Below are 22,352 nucleotides of genomic sequence, written 5' to 3' on the forward strand. Positions count from 1 at the left end.
GGGCCAGCTAATGAAAATGGCAGGTGTTTCTGGGTTCAATTTGTTTTGCCAGTCCCAAGAAAATACTCCCTTATGGCACTAATAGCACAGCTGGTCCTGGAGGAGTCTGTGAGGAACCCAAGCCTTTCTAGTGGATGAATCTGCCTTGCTATGAGGAGATAGTGGAATCTCCTTTACCCAGCAAGTGCCACCTTTGTAATCTGGGCTCTTTGGTTTTGGGTCACTGAGATAGAAAAGCTCAGACATTATTTTGTTTCAGGAGGAACTGGAGGCAATGATGACAAAAGCTGATAATGAAAAGAGAGATCACCAAGAGAAAGTAGAAAGATTGAATCAACTCCTGGACTTCAAGAACAATCGAATCAGGCAGCTGGAAGGTATTTTAAGAAGCCATGGCCTTCCAACCTCTGGCAAGTCTTAGTAGTTTGTTTTCCCCATCCTGGGGCCCTTCACACAGCTAACGTGTATATGTACCCGCCTAGAGAACTGCCTCTTACTCCTTGGCATGTGACTTATCCCTCCTGTTCTTCTTTATCCTATCATCCTTATTATTTTAAAATGTGGTTTAGCAACTTCTTTTCCTCCATCACGTCAGTGCGTTTCTCTGATATCTATGAGAGTTTCACCAGGGCGCAATTGCTTCTGGTCGGTTGATTCTATTTTAAGAATCAGAAAACCTCACTGTTGGCCCTCAGGGTAGTGTAACACACTCTCTCTTGAGGTTGTTTCCACAGTCCAGATTTAAAAAGCAGTTTTGGTTTCCTCACTCATCTCTCATCATCTTTTCCTGCACTTTCTTTCTAAAAGTTTCTAAAATCTTTGTTGTAGTTTGAGGATGATAGAGAATGACAGGGCAGCTGGCTGGACACTTATTCAGGTTTCATATTGGGGTACTTCCTACACTTTATGTAGGCCTTGTTAACCAGGGTCCAGGATATCAAGGCCTTGTATGTCAAGAAACTTGGCATTGTTCTTATACCCAGTGGTGCAAGACCTGACTCACACTAGCCAAATTCACCAGAGACTGATATTTAAACCAGAATGTTCATTTGTTATTTTATAATAGTGGCTATTCCAGGGCTGTCTTGAGAATATTTGGAACTACTGTTCAGGGCATCCCTTTCTTTCTGGAAAGCAGAATTGATAAGTAGGTTTCTTAATGAGCATAGAACTAGAGTAAAGTGAGGTAGGTCATTCTGGGATATGATTTATCTGTGCAAGGGTGAGTCTGATGAAAGGGCACTATCATATAATAAAGGAAACCCCTCCTTAGATTGAAATTCCCCTGTCTTTCAGATTCAGGATCTTTCTCCCAGGAGAGTGCAGGATAAATACCCTTACCTACTTCTGAAGATTCATTTGCTTTAAATTATATTTCTTTGATTACTGATAAGCCTAAGGAGTTTTTTAAAATATGTTTATCAATTATTTGGTTTATTTCCTTTGAGAACTGCCTGTTTCAGTCCTAAGAGTATCCTATTGATTTGTAGTTCTTTATATGCTAAGATTAATTAACCCTGTGTCATATAATGCAACATTTTAAATATATTTTCTTTAGTTATATTAATTTTATCAATTGAAAAACCATCAGTTAATCTCTGTATTCCAGTTTTTGGACATGGAGACATTAAAATATATACAGAATATTTTAATTCTACTGTTTTAACTCTTAAAATAGGACCTTCACCATCAACACACTGTGACAATAGTTAATATTCTCTAATTTGAAGCAGACTATATATCAGAGTTTCTGATTGGCTGGACATGGGAGGTAATGCCCAGATTTGGTAGACTGTCTACATATCTTTCCATTCCATTGCAAATATTTTCAACCTCTTTCCAGTAGGTCTCCTCTCCCCACTTCTTACTCCACTTCTCTTGGACTCAAAGTGAACTTTTTGCCTTCTTACCATGAAACCAAAGTCTTAACAGAGCGAAGACCATTGTGCCTGATCTGGTTGGAGAAGGGAAACATTTCTTGGTGGCCCAATTTAACAGGCACTGTAACTACAGCTTGCTGTTGTCTCCATGACCAATATCGCATACTTTTTCTACTTATCGAAAATATTCACATTTTGTGTTACTGGTGCTTCTCTAACAAAATTACTAATCATTGATGGAATCATGCTGTAAACTGAAACAGTCATCATCTATATGATTAAATTGTGCCTCTAGTGTTTTCCTAAACATAGCATGTACCTTTCAAACACTTATTTTGTATCTACTCTCTAAAGAAGCTATTGAATTATTTGGCTATCAGACTTCAAACCTCTTTGTTGTCATTCTATCACTTTCAAAAGGTTTCTTGAAATAATCACAACTTGGACTACCACCAAGTTTTCTGTTCTCTTTCTGTCCACCCTAAGAAAGAGCTCCCTGCCCCTTAATGGATGGGTAGTTTTCTTTCCTCTATAGAACAGCTCAAAGATGTGGCTTATGGCACCCGACAGTTGTGTCTAGAAACACTGCCAGCCCATGGAGATGAAGATAAAGTGGACATTTCTCTGCTGCACCAGAGTGAGAATCTTTTTGAACTGCACCTCCACCAGGCCTTCCTGACATCTGCTGCCCTGGCTCAGGCTGGAGACAACCAACCTACCACATTTTGCACTTATTTCTTCTATGATTTTGAAACCCACTGTACCCCACTTGCTGTGGGGCCACAACCCCTCTATGACTTCACCTCCCAGTATGTAGTAGAGACAGATTCCCTTTTCTTGCACTACCTTCAAGGGGCTTCAGCCCGGATTGATCTCCACCAAGCTATGGCCTGTGAGCACCATACCCTTGCAACGGGATGGATTTGCTTTAACAGGGTGCTGGAGACTGTGGAGAAAGTTCATGGCTCTGCCATTCTTACTGGTAAGTGCTGTTGGCATCCCACAGCTCCCAGAACTAGTGCAGAATTTCCTAAAGTCTATCGTTTTTTCTGGTGGTTTCCCATTTTCTTCCTCTTCCTTATACTTGATCCTTGCCACACAATCTATACCCTCCATGCCTTTCATACTTTCTGCTACCCAGGAGCTGGTGGAGAAGACTTCGGGGTGCTAGAGTATTGGATGAGGTTGCATTTCCCCATAAGACCCAGCCTACAGGCATGGAGAAAGCGAAAGAAAGTCCAAGCCTATCTGTCAGCCAATGTGCTTGGAGCCTGGGAGGCCCTGGAAGATGAGGTGAGAAAAACGATGTGTCCTTGCATCTTAAAGGAGCCTCAGCCAAGCATCTCATGAGAACAGCTCAGTCTTCAACTCTCAATAAGTATTTATTGAATGAGAATGAAAGAGGAAAAAGTGTCACACCACAATTAGTCCAGATTCTTCCCTTGGTCAAACTTGAGTTTGAAATGATATAATGCCCTTAGCTAGCTATCTCTCCATGCTATGAAAAAAAAAATAGCTTCTCTGTTCCATTTTCTAAAACTAATTGCTAGCCTCTCCCGCAATAATTATCTGCCAGAGCCATTGACCATGCAGGTGAAGGTCATTAGGTTTCTCTGTAACCCATTCAGCACACAGCAGTTCCCTAGGTCATAGCTCTTCCTTACCAAGAGTGCAAGGCTGCACTAAAATGACTCTATTAGTATGCCCTCTTCCTCAATCCAAGACCAACATCTTTCCAGTCCAGAGCAGAGGTTTGGAAGCATCAGAATGAGCTGCGGGTGGAAATCATCAGGTGCTGTGGCCTCCAGAGTCGATGGCTGGGGACCCAACCCAGTCCATATGCCATGTACCGCTTCTTCACCTTTTCTGACCATGACACTGCCATCATACCATTCAGTAACAATCCCTACTTCAGGGACCAGTTTCAATTCCCAGTGCTTGTGACTTCTGAACTGGATCAATATCTGAGGCGGGAGGCCCTGCTGGTGTACGTTTTTGATGATGAAGACTCAGAGCCTGGCTCATACCTTGGTCGAGTCCAAGTGCCCTTGCTGCCTCTTGCTCAAAACAAAGAAATTAAAGGTGGGAGTTCAAGATTATTATATCCCCCCACTCTCCACCCACTGTTGTCTTCCTATCCTAAGTCTACTTTTCTTTGATTACTTGCTTGGAACAATCTCTTGATCTCAAAGCCTGCTTAAATGATTTTGGAATATTGTCAAGAGCGACAGAGCAGAAGACTTAGAGACTCATCACTCATATGGAAACATTGGCTTTTTCTGCTGCTTTTCAGGAACAACAATAGGATTCCCAACTAGGTAGAACCACCAACCTGAATTCCACACCCTATATCTCTAAACAAACTTTCCAACTTTTGCTTAAGGCCTATTGTTTCTAAGTACCTGATTAAAAATCTAGTTATAAGCTGTCACCTTAACACTCCCCCATAATATGTTCTCTGGATTCTTTTAAATATCAGACACAAGTTAGACTTCCATGCCAGAACATGACAAAGGCAAATTTCTTGGATTTTTTTTTCCAAAATGAAGCTGATTGTCATACTACCTATCTTACTTTAATCCCCAAGGTTTCTGGGTGCACCTAGGAGGGCTGATCTTCTGCCTGCAGCCTTGGGAGGGTGAAGCAGAGTTATCCATGCTCTCCTTAGGAAGCATGGATTGGTACAGTTGGTATCAACAGTATTTAACAAGCTTCTGGATGTTCTAGGAAACATAGGAGGCTTTCCTCCTCTTGATCCCACACTGCTAAAAAAACACCAAAAAGGCTGAGACTTCTGCTCACAACTCCTCCTTTGCCAAAGAGGAGAGGTAGCATGAACCATCTGTTTAACCCATCAGTGTTACAAATCAGAAGTTTCACATTTGGAAAATGCCATTTGATTTGTTTTCTTGGCTTTTGTTATTTTAGAAGTAGGGACTCCTTGAGTGGAAACAATGGTTTCTTGATATGCCTAGGGCATAGTAAGCATTTGGTAATTGTAGTAATAGCACGATCTTGTTCATTGGCTGGGTGACTGATAACAAGCAAGCTGTATTCCTCTCCATACATCTTTTAACTATCTCTTCCTGAAACCTGGAGATACCTATCTACCCCTATAAATATTCTCAGTACACTGCTATTTTATGTTACTTCTGAGTGTGTTAACATCATGATTATTTGATGGATGTTAAATGATTACTAACAAAATTTGATGAAATTCAAAACTGGGGTAATAGATAAGGTACTCATAAATGCTGGCTTGTCTGCTTTACATGATCTGATCTTATTAATGTCTGTGTGTCTCTCAGGTGATTTTAACCTCACTGACTCTGCGGAGAAACCCAATGGATCTATTCAGGTGAAATTGGATTGGAAGTCTCCCTACTTGTCCCCCAAGAGCTTCCTGAAACCAGAAGCTCAAACAGAGGAGGATGATACCACTAACAGATTAGAGACCTCATCTGAGGATGAAAATGCTTCCTTTCCTCCCCAGGTAGCAGAACTCTGCCAATCCCATGGAGCAAATTTGAGGGAGATGGTATTAACATAGGAGTGAAAGAAATTCCTTCTATGACTGTCATGTGTTCTGCAAGCTTAATCTGTACCCCTCATAATACCATGAGGACATTGTTGGAACAAAACCCTATGTTTTACGGTGGAGAGGGGAGAGAGATGGTGTCTTTCAGCTCTGTGGAGAGAACTTCTGTCTACTAACAGTTCACATATCCCTTACTTGAGTATCAAGGTTGTTAAACTATCATTTTGTAAAGATGTCTCTGATCCTTCTATTTAGCACCAGATGGCATCTATTGAGATTCCCATTGAAGCTGGTGACTGTCAAACACAGAGAAAATCTTCTCAGGTGGGAGAAAGAAAGGAAAAGGAACATCAGGTTGAGAGCTACTCAAGAAGAAAGCATGGAAAAAGAACAGGTGCCCAAGGAAAGAATAGAATGGAGTATCTCAGTCGTAACATCTTAAATGGACATACCCTACAGGTAAGACCTTGGAAACCCTGAAGAACTAGTGTTCACAGATATATTATTCTCAGATGTAGAAGCAGGCAGACACAAGATAAGCAATAATTGTGGCTATTTGTGGCTAGCCTGTGTTTCCACAACCAAAAGTTGTTTAATAACCCCCTGGACTGTTCACCTCATTTCAATATAATTTAATTCAGCAGATCATGGTTTCTCCAACTTATGCTTATAACTTTAGTACCACTATCCTATCTAGTCACTTCAATAACCAAAAGAAATTAAGGAATTGGCATTTATTGAACACTTACTTATGTGCTAGATACAGCCTTTTTTTTCATAGGAAACTGGATTAAAGTCACTATGTAGCACCCAAACTCACTACCACTACCACTTATATGTTTTCTGAAAGTTTTTTCTAATGTGACATATATTAACTTCGTATTTATTTTTTTTTAAGTACCACATTTTTTAAAAATACAAAAAGAGCTAGAATTTAAAAAGGAAGGAAGGGAGGGAGGGAAGAAGAAGGGAGGGAGAGAATAAAAGGAAAGAGGAAGGAAGGAAGGAAGAAAGAAAGAAAGGGATAGAAAGAAAAGCAAGATAGTACCAGCTATATAATATTGTTGTCTTATTTTAAAGCAGGTGAATTACACTGAGTGGAAATTCTCAGGGCTTAAAGTCTCCAGAGATGATTGTTTAAAAAAACAGGAAAAGGAAGTGGATATGATATCATCCAGTTCAGAACTGAAACAGAAGGAACCTCTACATCCTATAAATGGTATTGTCTTTATAAAATATAATTTTCCTGTTTTATCATTGGATTGTTTGATAAAGCCAGTTATTTACTTTCTTCCTTCACCTTGCAGTAATAAACTTTCTAGTTTTATGTCATGTGTTATGGTTAGGTCAACCAAAGGATGGAATTGTCAAAAAAAGTTACTTTCTATATATTTATACATAACTTGCTAACTGGCTTAGTTATATAGCATTTATAAAATATTAACTTGCTCCACCATTATGAACTTATGGTTACAAAGAAATAGAAAGACTGTGATTGGCTCATTTGTCATATAAATCAAAACTTCTCTTAAATTAAGGTAAACCTTTTGTGTTATAATGAAAAGTAGACTTATTCTAGGTTATCGTAATGGTGAGGTAGGTAATTCAGACCAGCTATCCCAGTGATGACAACTAAAAAGCTAAAGTTAATATATTAAAAATAAATCTTACTTATTCTTAAAAGCTTTAAAGAGCCAACAAGAGAGGGAAGAATTTCCTAGCCTAGATCAGGGAGACAACTGGGGCTTTTGAGAAGTGAGCTGGAACCGCTTCAGCCCCAGGGCATTGCCAGTCTGGAGGAGCATGGAGAGGTAGAACCATGATTTTGGTGGACTTCGAGGGTGACAACAGTCTGAGTCTGGTGTCTGTCTATGGCAAGACCCTGGAAAATTACGCACTCTCTGCTCTGGGACCCTTGAGGTAGTACAATTAGAAGCCTCTTCTGCTTTGGGGACATTTGCAGGGCTAGAGGGACAGGCTGGCCTGATGCCTTCTAGGACCCCAGATATTAGAATTATCAGGCACCAACTGTGCAACAGCTGTGTCTACTAGGCTCATGGAGATTGAAGCTGAGCTTTAAAATCTCAGCAAGGAATTGGATGCCATGGAAATTGACATTAAGTTTCAAAAAATGTTTTATTTAAAAATAATTTCAGTTACATAAGACTTGCAAGAATAGAACAAAAAATTTTCATATACTCTTCACCCAAATTCACCAACTTTTTAACATTTTGCCACTTCTTTTACCTTATCATTTTCTTTATATTTTTTTCTGAAGCATTTGAGAATAAATTGCAAGCATCCTCCTCCCCTGATGCTATGTTTCAATATTTGTTTTCCTAAGAAAAAAGAAATTATGTAACTAAAGTACAATTAACAAATTTGCAAAACTTACTCTGGTAACATTATTATCTAACATCCACTCTGTGTTCAGAATTTTCCAAATGTCTCAATAATGTCCACTACAGCTGTTTTTCCCCCTTTATCCATTTCAGGATCATGCATTTGCATTTGGTCATATCTCTTTAGACTCCTTTAATCTGGAATAGTTCCTCAGCTTTTTTTTGTCTTTCATGGTACTGACATTTTTGAAGAATAGAGGACAGCTGTTCTATAAAATGTTCCTCAATTTAGATTTGTCTGACGTTTCTTCATAGTTAGATACAAATTATGAATTTTTATAGTAATACCACAGAGATGATGTTGTTTCCTTCTAACTGCTCCACATTAGGAGGTATATGATGTCAATCTGTCCCACTTCTGATGACGTTAATTTGATCACTTGGTTAGGAAGTCATGTGCCATGTTTTTCCACTGTAAAGCTACCATTTTCCCCTTTACAATTATATAAATAATCTATGAGAAGATACTTTGAGACTATACAAGTATCTTGTTCATCAAGTTTCACTTCATAATTTTGGCATTCATTAATGTTTTTGTTTTACCTGAATTGATGTTTGCAATAATGGTTGCAAAAGATCTGGTGAATCTAGAAGTGAATCAAAAGAAATTATAGAACTGTTAAATACAGAAATTTATAAGAGATAGAGATGGGTTAAAAGTAGAGATCAGTCACAACTGAAAGAAGAATTAGTGAAAAGAGTCAGAATAAAGAAGAGGCAACGAGATAGAAAATATATTAGAGGGGAAAAGAGACATAAAAGATACAATGAGAGGGTATAAACTACATTTGATTAAACAAAGAGAGGAGAGAGAAAGGGGCAGAGACAATACTTAAAGAGATAATGACTTAGACATTCCCCAAACTAAGAAAGGACATTAAGAACCAAGGAAATGAAACTCAAGCAAAATAAGTAAAATAAATCCAAATCTAGATATTTCAGAGTAAAAATGCAAACAATAAAATCAAAGAGAAAATATTTAAAACAATCATAAAAAAAATACAGCCATGAGTGCGTTAGAAAGAGAGACAACCTACTTGTCAAGAGCTATGATTGTAGCTCAAAAACAGTGGAAATATATCCTCATTGTGCTAAAAGAAAATAATTAATTGCCAACCAAGAATTCTCTACCAAACAAAATATCCTCCCAGAATGAAAGCAAAAGAGATGATTTTGGACAAGCCAAAATGGAAAGAGTTTGCCTCCAGAGTTACATATTAAAGAAAATTTACAGGTTATTCTTAAGGCAGAATGAAAATGATCCCAGAAGAAAACACAAAGATGCAACTAAGAATGAAAAGCAAAGAAGGTGGGTAAATTTAAATGACTGTATAAAGCAAAAATATTAGCTTATGGGGTTTAAAATATATTCAGAATTAAATAGATAATGTAGTGGGTTGAATGGTGGCCCCCCAAAAAGATATAGCAATGTTCTAATCCCCAGCATCTGTGAATGCTACCTTATTTAGAAAGGAGCTTGGTAGATGTAATTGAGTTAAGGACGGTGAGATGAGGAAATCATCCTGGATTACCAGGTATACCCTTAATCCAATGACAAGTGTCTTCATAAGAGATGCACAGAGGAGAGGCACACAGAAAAGGAAGAGGCAGTACGACCACAGAGGCAGAGATTGGAGTGACTCAGCCACAAACCAAGGAATGCCCAGAACCACCAGAAGCTGGAAGGCAAATAACAGTTTGTCCCTAGAGCCTTCCTGACTCCTTGACTTCTGGCATCCAGAACTGTGAGAGAATACAATTTCTGCTGTTTTAAGCCACCAAGTTTGTGGTGATTTACATGGCAGCCATAGGAAGCTAAGACAGACAATAACAAGTATTTGAAAATTAAACAACACATTTAAAAATAACCCATGCATTATAAAAGGAAAATTATAAAATATCTCAAACTGTAATGAAAATGGAAACATAATATGTTGCAATTTGGGGGGTGTGGTTAAAGCAGTGCTTAGAAGAAAAGGTATAACTTTTAGTGCTTATATTAGAAAAGAATAAAGCTCTAAGGACACAAACTTAAGCTTCCACCTGAAGCAGCTAGACAAAGAGAATCAAATCAAACCCAAAAAAGGAAATCATAAAGATCAGAGCAGAAATAAGTGAAATAGAAAATAGGAAAAGAATAGAGAAAATCAATAAAGTTGGAAGCCGTTTCTTTGAAAAGATCAACGAACTTGAGAAACCTTTATCTTTTTTTATTCAATTTTACTGAGATATATTCACATATCATACAATCATCCAAAGTGTACAGACAGTTGTTCACAGTACCATCATATAGTTGTGCATTCATCACCCCAATCTATTTTTTGAACATTTTCATTGTACCAAAAAAGTGAAAATAAGAATAATAACAAAAAAAAGTAAAAAGGAATACCCAAATCATCTCCCTGCCACCCTATTTTTCATTTTTTTTTTGTACCCATTTTTCTACTCATCCATCCATACACTGGATAAAGGGAGTGTGATCCACAAGGTTTTCATAATCACACTGTCACCTCTTGTGAGCTACATTGCTATACAATCTTCTTCAAGACTCAAGGCTACTGAGTTGAAGTTTGATAGGAGAAACCTTTACCTTGAATGACTAGTTATGATCTAACCTGCAAGACAAAAATGACATAGCAATTTGAACAGGAAAAGTTTAATATAACTGACTATTAACTATAAGTGAAGGGATTGAAGTAGGGGTGGGATTGACCAGATTCAAAGAGCATCCATTAATCAATCCCTGGGGGTGAGATGGAGCACCCAAGGAGAAACAAATCTGGTAGACAGCCTCTCCAGGGCTGAAATTCAGACCTCGCTGGAGAGAGTGAACCTGTGTCTTACTGAATGGCATGGAAGTTCACTGTGGTTGCATCTCAGACTCAAGGGAAATGTGAAGTATCTCTCTGGGATGCTGGGGGTAACCATTCATGTAGAGATGCCAGACCAATGGTGTTTTCACTGGAAATTCACTTCAAAGGGTACCAGGGAAGCTGGCCATGGATTGGAGCCATGTGCTATTGGCCACTGGGTACTACTGGAATCTGATGCTGCAGAAGTTATACTACTAGAGCCACATTCTGTAGAGACCAGGTTTGCTGATGGTGCCAGGCTCTATAGAAACTGTATGAGCTGCTGGAGCTTGGTGCTGTAGAGTCCATACCTGCTGTGGATGCCTGTCTAGACTAGCACACCAGAACCAGAAGGAGAAATCTTTTCCTCTTCCAGTGACCCTTCAGTGCCTTCTACTGACAAAGCTTAACTAGTTCCAGTTGGCAAAGAAGAAATATTTACAGGGCCCATTTCCATTTTTGCAGAGCAGGTGATGAAGGATGCATTTAGAGCTGAGAGGCAATACATTGTTAACTGGCATGTTGACCAAGAAAAAAATGAGTGAAGTCATGAATTAGAAAATCAGGAATGAAAGGGGTAACATCACTACAAATCCAAAAAAAAAAAAAAAAAATGGATTATAAAAGAACATTATGGAAGTAGGGGCAAGATGGCAGCATAGAGAGGAGTGGAATTTAGTTAGTCCCCTGGAGCAACTACTAAACAACCAGGAACAATTAGTAAATAATCTGGAACAACTGCTGGGGGACAACCGTGACTGTCCACACATCATACACCAACCTGGATTAGATGGAATGGCTAAGATCACAGCATAAAATCTGTAAGTAAAAACTGTGAAACTGTTCTGAAAGCCCCCTCCCCCACTTCAGGCTGAGCTACAAGACCTCACTGTAGGAGAAAGCAGCAGTCCCTGTCAGGAGCAAGTGAATATAGCTCAGCCCAGCTCCAACTGGGGTTTTAATTAACAAATGTGAAACACTGAATACAAGCTACAAACATAGGCAAACCCCTAACAAGCAGACAGAGGCTTTAGAGACAACTGACCTTAAAAAGCCAGAAAGACCAGGGGCTTTCTCTGACAGATGGACAAAACTGGGGGACCATGGACTGACTCTGAAAGGGGGCTTTCTTTCCCTTTTTCTCTCTCTCAACCTGAAAGGCTCAGTGAAGACAGCCTTGGCCATTTTCAGTTCACAGTGCTCTGACCCAAACAGGGGTGTAGATAACAGAGCCAGAGAGACAAAACAGCAATTCAAATGCAGAAGATAACTCCCTAGTGGGTGTATCTTCCCTAAGAGGAAGGAGGTGGGGCCCAGCTCTAGTGCCAGCCTTCCCTTCAGAACTCAGACCCCAGAGCCTGCAGGAAAACAGCCAAAACAGAAACTAAAGGGGCCACACCTCCTATACCAGTCAGGAGTGATAGGCTGACAGGTGCCACCTGCTGGGCAGTTTAGGAAAAGCACAGTGGCTAGAGGCCTCACAGGAAAGTCTGTCAGTCTCCTAAGATACATAGCCCCATTCTGAGACCTGAAACCATTCTGGTATGGGAAAATCTGACTGGGGTAACCAAGGAAATCAGATGCCTAGACAACAGAAAACTACAAGATAAACAGGAAAAATAAAGAATTGGCCCAGTCAAAGGAACAAACTTACACCTCAAGATACAGTTGAGATATTGTTTCACTTTAATGAAACAATCAATTAAAGATTTTAAAAGAAATATCCTAAAATAACTCTAAAACCAAATCAACCAGTTCAGGGAAGATATGGCAAAGAGATGAAGGATATAAAGAAAACAGTGGGTGAACATAAGGTAGAAATTGAAAGTTTGAAAAAACAACTGACAGAATCTATGGAAATGAAAGGCACAACACAAGAGATTTAAAAAAAAACACAATAGAGACATACAACAACAGACCTCAAGATGCAGAAGAAAACACTCAGGAACTGGAGAACAAGGCACCTGAAATCCTACACACAAAAGAACAGATAGAGAAAAGAATGGAAAAATATGAGCAAAGTCTCAGGGAATTGAATGACAACATGAAGTACATGAATGTACATGTCATGGGTGTCCCAGAAGGAGAAGAGAAGGGAAAAGGGGCAGAAGCAATAATAGAGGAAATAATCAATGAAAATTTCCCGTCTCTTATGAAAGACATAAAATTACAGATCCAAGAAGCACAGTGTACCCCAAACAGAATAGATCTGAATAGACCTATGCCAAGACACTTAATAATCAGATTATCAAATGTCAAAGACAAAGAGAGAATCCTGAAAGCAGCAAGTGAAAAACAATCCATCATATACAAAGGAAGCTTGATAAGACTACATGTGGATTTCTCAGTAGAAACCATGGAGGCAAGAAGGAAGTGGTGTGATATATTTAAGATACTGAAAGAGAAAGCCACCAACCAAGAATCCTATATCCGGCAAAACTGTCCTTCAAAATGAGGGAAAGCTTAAAATATTCTCTAACAGACAAGGAGAGAGTTTGTGAACAAGATACCTGCTCTACAGGAAATACTAAAGGAAGCACTGCAGACAGAAAGGGAAAGACAGGAGTGAGAGGTTTGGAACACAGTTTTGGGAGACAGTAGCACAGCAATGTAAGTACACTGAACAAAGATGACTGTGAGTATGGTTGAAAGAGGAAGATTAGGAGCATGTGGGACACCAGAAGGAAAGAGGAAAGATAAAGACTGGGACTGTATAATTCAGTAAAACCTAGAGTGCTCAACAATTGTGATAAAAGGTACAAATATGTTTTTACATGAGGTAGAATAAATGAATGTCAACCGTTCAAGGTGTTAAAAATGGGGTGGGATTGGGGAAAAAATACAACCAATGCAAACTAGAAACTATAGTCAACAGAAACATGATACTTTGCATCCTTTAATGTAACAAAGGCAATAAACCAAGCTAAATGCCTATAGAGGGGAACATAAGGGAGGGGTATGGGACTCTTGGCATTGGTGATGTTGTCTGACTCTTTTATTGTGCTTTAATTTAATTCCATTTTTCCTTCTGTTGCTTTTGAGCTGTCATTTGTTTCTTTCTCTTTTGTCTCTCTACCTTCTTTGACTCTTCCTCCTTCTTTGTGGAAGAAATGGAGATGTCCTTATATAGACAGTGGTGATGGTGCTGAATACATAAATACATGACTATAAAGGGAACCATCAATAGTTTACTTAGGATGGAATGTATGATGGGTGAACAAAACTGTCTTAAAAAAAAAAGTGGGTTGATGAAGAAGCCTTGAGGGCACTATATTGAGTGAAATAAGTCAGACACATAAGGACAAATATTGTATGGTCTCACTAATAGGAACTAATTATAATTTGTAAAATCATAGACATGAAATATAAGTGACCAGGATATAGAATGAGGCTAAAGAATGGGGAGCAGTTGCTTATTATGAGCAGAATGTTTAACTAGGTTGAACTTAAGTGTTTGTAAGTGGACAAAGGTGACTGTAGCACCTTACTGTGAGAATAACTAACATTGCTGAATGGTGTGTGAATGTGGTGGAAGCAGAAGCTTAGAGTCATGTATGTCACCAGAAGGAAAGTTGGAGGCTATAAGTTGGGAATGTATAAAACAGTGAATCTTGTGGTGGACAATGTCCATGATTAACTGTACAAATATTGGAAATCTCTACAAATGTATGACACTATAGCTAGAAGTTAATAATAGAGGGGTATATAGGGAAAAAGATATACCTATTGCAAACTAGGTGCTACAGTTGGTATTATAACATTCTTTCATCAACAGTAACAAATGTACTATACAATACTATGAATCAGTAATGGAGGGTGGGTGGTTAGGGGTATGGGAGGATTTGAGTTTTCTTTTTTGTCTTTATTTCTTCTCTGGAGTAATGAAAATGTTCTAAAAATTGAAAAAAAAATTAATTGTGGTGATGGATGCACAGCTGTATGATGGTACCGTGGGCAATTGATTGTGCACTTTGGATCTTTGGATAATTGTATGGTATGTGAAAAATCTCAATAAAAAAATTAAAAAAAAATTCTTCCCACAACAAAAAGGCCAGTCCAGATAACTTCATTGTGAATTCTACAAATATTTAAGGAAGAAATAATGCCAACCCTTCACAAACTCTTTCAGAAAATAGAATAGAAGGGAAAACTTTCCAAGTCATTTGATTACAAAGTTATTATAACTTTGATACCAAAGGAAGCCAAAGACATTAAAAAAAAAAAACTCAACCAAAGACCAGTATCCATCATGACCACAGATGCAATATCCTTAGCAAATATTAGCAAAGAATATCCAGCAAAATATAAAAATATAAAATGGGTTGCACACCATGATAAAGTGGGGTTTATTCCAGGAATGTGAGGTTGCTTTGACATCATATAATTTTAATTAAATATGCCATATTCATAGAATAAAGGCCAAAAGTTCCATGATTGTCTCAACAGATAAAGAAAAAGCATTTGACAAAATCCAACTCTCATTCATCATAAGAACCTCCAATAAACTAGGAGTAGAAGGAAGTTTCTTCAAACTAATAAAATACAAAAAAACTATAGCTAACATCATTCTTAGTAGTCAAAGACCGAATGATTTTTTCCTTAAAGATTGATAACCAGGAAAAGATGTCTACTTTCACTACTCCTGCTCAATATTGTACTGGATGTCTTAGTCTGTACAAGAAGGCAAGAAAAAGAAATTAAAGGCATACAGATTGGAAAGAAAGAAGTAGTCTTTATTTGCAATTGACATGATCCTGTATCTAAAAAACAAAACAAAACAAAATTACAAGAAATGTACCCAAAAAATCCCACTAGAAATAAAAGCAAACTAATAAGGTTGTAGGATATAAAATCAATATACCAAAATCAATTTCATTTCCATATACTAGTAATTAACAACTCACAAATGAAATGAAGAAAATTTCATTCACAACATCATCCAAAAGACTAAAATACTTGGGAATAAATCTAACAAAAGAAATGCAAAGACTTGTACAATGAAAACTATAAAGTTCCTGAGAGAGATTAAAGAGGGACCAAATAAGTGGAGAAACAAACCATGTTTATGTAATAGAGAACTCAAAATTCTTAAGATGGCAATTCTCCACATTTATATAGAAATGCAAAGAACCTAGAATAGCCAAAGCAATTTTTGTAAAAGAAGAACTAAGTTGGGATTTTTATACTACCTTATTTCAAAACTTACTATGAAGCTACAGTAATTTAGACAGTGTAGTATTGGCACAAAGATAGACTTAAAGATCAATGGAATAGAATTGAGACTCCAGAACTAAACCTTTACATTTAAGGTCAATTGATTTCCACAAAGATTCCAAAGCAATTCCATGGGGAAATACTACTTTCCAACAAATGGTGTGGGAACAGTTTGAAATCCACAGTTAGAAATAAGAATTTAGGTTGTTACACCATACACAAAAATTAACCAGAATGGACCATAGCCCTAACATTACAACCAAAACCATAAAATTTCTAAAAGAAAACAGGAGAAAAATTTTGACCTTAGATTAGACTAATATTTCTTAGATATGACATCAGTTTGGAAAAGAATTTCTCATTGTCTAGTAACTGACTGTATTTATTCCCTATGACTCAGCAATTTTATTCCTAGGCATATTTACTACAGAAATATGTGCTTATATGCACCATGATATGTTCTTTAGAGCAAAACAATATAAGCAACACTAATGTCCATATAGTGTAGACAAAAAATTGTGATATGTGCATAAAATGCAATACTATACAGCAACAAAAATGAAAAATCTATAGCTAGTTGCAACAGCATGAATGACTCTTAAAAATATAATTGTGGATGGAAGAAGCCAAACACAAACACAATGTATAATGTACGATTCTGTTTATATTAAGTTCAAAAACAGGCAAATCTTAGCTATAATGTGTATAGATGAATAACTAGGTGGTAAAAATATGACACAATGCAAGGAAATAAATGTCAAGAAAGTCAGTCTTTTTTAAAAATTTTGGCCTTTTGTTCTTCATAGATTTTTGTATTAACTTTAATTTCTAAAAATATTGAGCTAATATAGTATTTATCTAGATTATTGAGCTTTTTGGCATCCCCTTAATACTTGTGCCTGTGGTGAACCTCCTGTCCCTGATCAGAATAGTGCTTACTCCTAGGGGTGTGAGAGAAGTTATGATCAGAAGGGGCCCTTGTTGAACATCTGTGGTGCTGTCGTTTTTCTGTTTCTTGGCTTGGTGGTTATACAGGTGTTCATTTTACAATAATTCAGTAGGCTGAATTTTTTTCTTCTTTTCTATATGTTTAAAATTTTAATAATAAAAGGAAAAAGGTAGATATGGAAATTTGTAAAAAAAAGTCTTAACTATTTAAAAAGTCTGACTTTCTTCTAAATCCCTGAAAGTAGAATTTTTAGGCTTTTAAATATATTCAGCATAACTTCTTGAATATGAAGTGCATAGCATAACTGATTTTTCACAGGAGGATAAGAAATTTTTCTGTTCATCATATAATCCCATTTTTCCATCAGAGGAAATTCAACATAAGAGAGGTTGTTAGGAACAACCAATTCCAAATTTTCCCAGGGCATAATTTAAATGATTGGCCAGAAGTCCTAGGTATAAGAGAACAGTTCCATTCTTCAGATTAGCAGGCAGTAGGAGTCACTAAGAATGATAAATTATGAAAATTATTTGGAAGCATGTTTATGCTATACTGAAGCAAAGTAAATAAAAGAATTGCTGCTATACCATGATTGTAATTACATACACAATTATTAATGTGGACAAAGATAGGAAGGAAAGGTACAAACACCAGGTTAGCTGTTTGTTGTGATGTTTAAGTGGCTATTTTAAAAGGCAGCAATGATTTACCTAGACAGATTCAGTGTATCCAGATTTGAATGTAGGATACCACTCATTGCCATACTCCCAATTTATATTTCTTCAAATATTTGATTGGGTCTGACCTATATTCACATGCTTTTTCTCCATCTGGAATGTGAGAAATGGGACTAGGAGGTAATCTAAAAATCATGTACTGTATAGTCACCTACTTACAGCCATAAATAAAAAGAGATCATTTCTGTGGAAGCCAAATTGTGATTGTTTTAAGCCTTTGCCCTAGTTTTAATACTGCTCTCTTCTCCATCAATCTCAGAAGAGTAAGAGCATCAGTCAGCAGGCACAGGGAAGCCCACCTGTTAATCTTTTAGACAAAGATCCGCAAGATTATTAGATAAAGGCCACCAAGAAAAGGAAGGGCCTAATTTAAAAACTGTTTCATTGTCTGTTTTACAAAGCCTTATGCCCTTTAGCAGACTTCCCTTTTGCTGTCCCCATGGTATCTCAGACCTTTTGCCTCTGAAACTCCAGTGGAGTAGGAAACCCCAGGACTTTTAATTTTTGTCCAGGAGACTGTCCTGTCTTCCAGTTATCTACTGCCGTGTGACAATCCACCCGAAAAGTTAGTGGCTTAAAATAACAGCAATTATGCCTTCTGCTCACTAACCTGCAATTTAGGCAGGGTTCAGGGGAACAGCTTACCTCTCCTTTATGTGGCATCAGATGGGGCAGCTCAATTCAGGGGCAGGTGGATCCGCTTTCAAGATGGCTCACTCCCATGGCTGGCAAATTGATCTTGGCTGTTAGCTGGGAGCTCAGCAGGAACTGTGGGCCCAGGTCTCAGTTCCTGTCCACACGGGCCTTCTACAGGTTGCCTGGGCTTTCTCATAGTTTGGTGGTAAGATTCCAAGAGTGAGACTCCTAAGAGAACAAGGCATAAGTGCTTGACATTTTTACGTTTTAGCCTCAAGAAGTCACATAGCATCGCTTCCACCATGCTCTTTTGGTTGAGGCAGTCACTGCTGTCCACCCCAGTTCAAGGGGAGGGGACATAGACCCCACCACTTAATGGGAGGCGTGTCAAGGTCACACTGTAAGAAGAGCATGTGGGATGGGGATACTGTTTGATGTCATCTGTGGAAAATACAGACTATCGCACCCTGCTTGCACAGCTTTGCCTTGGCATGCTCATTTTCTCCAGCCCCAACAAAAAGACGAACTTCCTTCCACCTTCCCTTTCTCTCTCCCTCCCTTCCCTCCTTTCTTCTTTCCATTGTTTTTCTTTTTTCAGGGTTTATCAAGAACCCTGTGTGTTTGGCATGCTTCTGAATAAGTGAATCTGTGAAAAAGAGGGCTTGATTCTGAGTAAATGCAGCCCAAATCTAGATACCCATAACTAGTGACAGACTGTGGACTGGAGATGTGGGCACAAGGTCTTTTCGTGGGTTTGACAAGGTATTCTGAAATAGTTCTGTAACTCGAGCCTCTTCTCTAGCAGGTAAAGAATTCTGTGAACAAACATCTGAAGCCAGTGAAGCTCCAACTACAGATAGTGATGACATCATAGTGACACCATTATCTCAGAAATGTCCTAAGGCAGTAAGTAACACTGAAGCAATCACTGAATGCAAGACTGTAAACAGTGACAGTTAGTGCACTTAATATAGCCACCTCTGTGAAGCTCAAATCCAATAATGAACCTGATAGGAAATTCAAGTTATTTAGTTAAATTTACATTACTTTATGAATGGAAGTGTGTTGATACAGTCAGATGAAAGGATCATTTTCTTTATTTGGTGTAAATGAGGACTTGCTTCAACTCTCCTCTCTGCCTGTTTGGATCCCTGAGTGCCTCTTTTTGTTTCTATATCCTTTGTTGTGGGCTGTGATTCACCCCCAGCTTGAGTCATACCCCTTTCTCTAAGTCTACCTAAGGAGAGCAGGCTTACTTTGGGAGGTGGAGACTGGAGGAGAGGAAAGGTTTTCATATGGGGCTCAGAGAGATTATTCAGTTTCTGCAGTTTTTTACCCAACCTTTAAATCCTGTATTTACAATTATTGGTTAAACATCTCAGCCTCACATCTCTTTTGGAACTACTTTAGGACACACACCCACACACACACAGACACACAGACACACAGACACACACACACACACTTGAATAAATATCCACATTTTATACAAATGAGGTATAAAACATAATCATTCTTACTTAAACCACTAGAATGCTACCTGGCATATTTGTGGGCATGCAATAAATATTTGTTGAATGAATGGCTGAATTAAAGATTAAAATCTAACTTGAGAATTATGAACCGCATGGAAAACAATAGAGACTAATATAGAATGACACAAAATCAAGTGGACAGATTATGTGATACAAACTAAGGTTTGTAAGAATTCAGAAAGTGGAAATTATTGTTACTTTTGTAGAAGTCAGTAAACTCCTCCTTGGAAGTCAGAATTTGGGAATTTGCAGGAAAATGAAGGCTATTAGAATGGGGAGAAACAATTTAAAGCTAGTAGCAAATGTTTTAAGTTTATCTTCTGAACTTTATCCAATCTTTTTTCAGACAGTATTTAATTAATGTATTGGGAAATGTTTAGAAGGCAGATTAGAAATATAGAACATTTGAATTAGGCCACAACAAATTAGATGTCATCATAAAGGTGACGAAGATTAAATGTGTCCAGGATTATAGAAGGACTTATAGACAGAGCTGGAACTCTAGTTAAGGTTTCCAAACCATGCCACCTCTCATATCATCCCCAAAAGCAGCCAGCTGATCGGCAAATTTTTGAACCATAACAAATCAGTCAGATTAAATTAAAAATACTATCCTAAATTAAAGGCTCCTAAGTAAGGTTTCCCTTTAGAAAATTTTTGAGTACCCAAAAGTGTCACTTGAGAAATTAATATAAGAACCAAGCCTACGTAAGCAAAACTTAGTGATATTATAAAATTAAACTTACCACACACACATTAAATTATTATTATATTTCAAAATAGCTATGCATAAAAGATACGGGGTGTTGAAGGGCCAAAGACAACACTTGAACTCTGTCACTCTTCTGCCTGAGGTCAGACTTGATAATGGAGGAGGTAGTAGTGTGTAGTGGTTAAAAGCATGGAGATTTGGTTCAGACAGACAGTGGTTTATATCTGCCTCTGCTACTTGCTAGCTATGCAATATTGGTGAAGCTATTTCACCTCCGTTAGGCTTTGTTTCCTAATCTGTAGAATGTCAATATTAGTACAGCTACATTATAGAGATGTGGCAAGGTTTAAATAAAGCGGTGTGTGGTAACGCACCTTTATATGGTGTCTGAGAGAAATTAAGCACAAATGAGAGTGATGTTGACGGTGATGGTGGCAATCATCTATCTGCTTTGAATTATTCTAGTTCCCGTGGTCAAACCTCTATGATCTGATGGTGGCCCCCACCAAGGAGGACCAGGCCTTAAAGGGAAGGGACTGGAGTGGGAGGCAGGGGGGTCTTTTCCCTTTTCCCTGCCAGGGCCAATGAAATAGGTCGGACGATATAATCCAAAGGAAATACTCCTTCCAAAATGTCTTCCCTTTACACTGTTAAAAACTAAGCCAATCACAATACATCTGGACTTTTAACTGCCTCTCTTTGGGTCCAGAATTAAGATGATTCCTGTGTTCGTGGGATATGGATAGGACTATTTCCCCAGGGCCCTGTCTATTAATTGACACAAAGTTCCTAAGAGCCCCCTGTACTAAGCTTCCCTGTAAGAATCCCCAGGAAAAGCCCTCTGCCCAAACTGCATGGTTTCCTCCAGATGAAAGACTTTTCCTGGTCCCAGGAATCAATCTCCCATTCTGAGTGAACCATAGAAAATTTTCCCTCCACGTCTTAATAGCTACTAATGAGAAGGGAGCAGTCATTTTTGCTTACAGTATGACCTCAGGTTACTGTCTCTTTAGTTGTGATGTAGATCAAGAACATTGAAGTTTATTCTCTTTTCTTATACTCTTTTTTTTTTTACATTTTATTTTGAAATAAATTCAAAGTTATAGGAACAGTTGCAAAAACAATACGAATCCCATACACAGAACTCCAGCATTCCCTGACCCCCCCAACCAGATACCCTGACCCACTAACTTTAACATGTCACACCGCTATTTCTTTCCCTCCCTCCCTCTCTCCCTCCCTATCTGTCATCCATCATCTATTGCTCTGTCTTCTGAATATATGAGAGCTAGCTGCACACATCCTTGAACAAACACTATAATTCACATATACAATTCCCATGAACAAGAACATTCTTTTATGCAATCCTGTTAAGTGCAGCTAAGAAGTACAAGAGATTCAACAATGATACAAACCTTACATTCTATATTTCCTTTTCCTTATGTCTCAACTGTGTCCCTTTGAGCCTCCTGTCCTCCATCCTCAGATCCCATCCAGGGTCATCCTTGGCATTCAATTGTCATCTATTTAGACTGTCTTGTTTTTTTTTTTTTCTCAATTGTGGAAACATATATACATATATACAGCCTAAATCTTCCCATTCCACCCCCTCCCTAGCATTCCATTAGAATGTTGTAATGCTATCACCTTCCCACCATCCATTACTAGAAATTTCCCTTCACCTCAAACAGCAACCCTACACTCATTTCTTAACTCCCCATTTCCCCTTCCCCCATTTCTCTTAACCCATACTCTACTTTTCATTTCTGTGGTCATATTCTCTGATAATTTCTTTGTGTTTACTGTTGGGCTTAAAATTAACCTCTTAAATCCATAACAATCTTGTTTTTCTTTGATACCAACTTAATTTCTTTTTTTTAATCTTCATTTTATTGAG

The 22,352-nt window shown here is 38.0% G+C and overlaps 1 protein-coding gene across 1 annotated transcript in view; it reads left to right on the forward strand.

Moving 5' to 3' along the window:
- RPGRIP1 (RPGR interacting protein 1) overlaps positions 1 to 22,352 on the forward strand; it is a 78,573-nt gene that overhangs the window by 33,435 nt on the left and 22,786 nt on the right. The window contains exons 13-20 of the mRNA XM_037834494.1: positions 260 to 410; positions 2,416 to 2,862; positions 3,022 to 3,173; positions 3,620 to 3,962; positions 5,189 to 5,373; positions 5,674 to 5,877; positions 6,499 to 6,637; positions 19,014 to 19,114. Of these exons, the coding sequence (XP_037690422.1) occupies positions 260 to 410; positions 2,416 to 2,862; positions 3,022 to 3,173; positions 3,620 to 3,962; positions 5,189 to 5,373; positions 5,674 to 5,877; positions 6,499 to 6,637; positions 19,014 to 19,114 (1,722 nt within the window). The remainder of the gene's footprint in view (positions 1 to 259; positions 411 to 2,415; positions 2,863 to 3,021; positions 3,174 to 3,619; positions 3,963 to 5,188; positions 5,374 to 5,673; positions 5,878 to 6,498; positions 6,638 to 19,013; positions 19,115 to 22,352) is intronic.

This window comes from Choloepus didactylus, chromosome 4, assembly GCF_015220235.1.
Source record: "Choloepus didactylus isolate mChoDid1 chromosome 4, mChoDid1.pri, whole genome shotgun sequence".
NCBI classification, from domain to species: domain Eukaryota; kingdom Metazoa; phylum Chordata; class Mammalia; order Pilosa; family Megalonychidae; genus Choloepus; species Choloepus didactylus.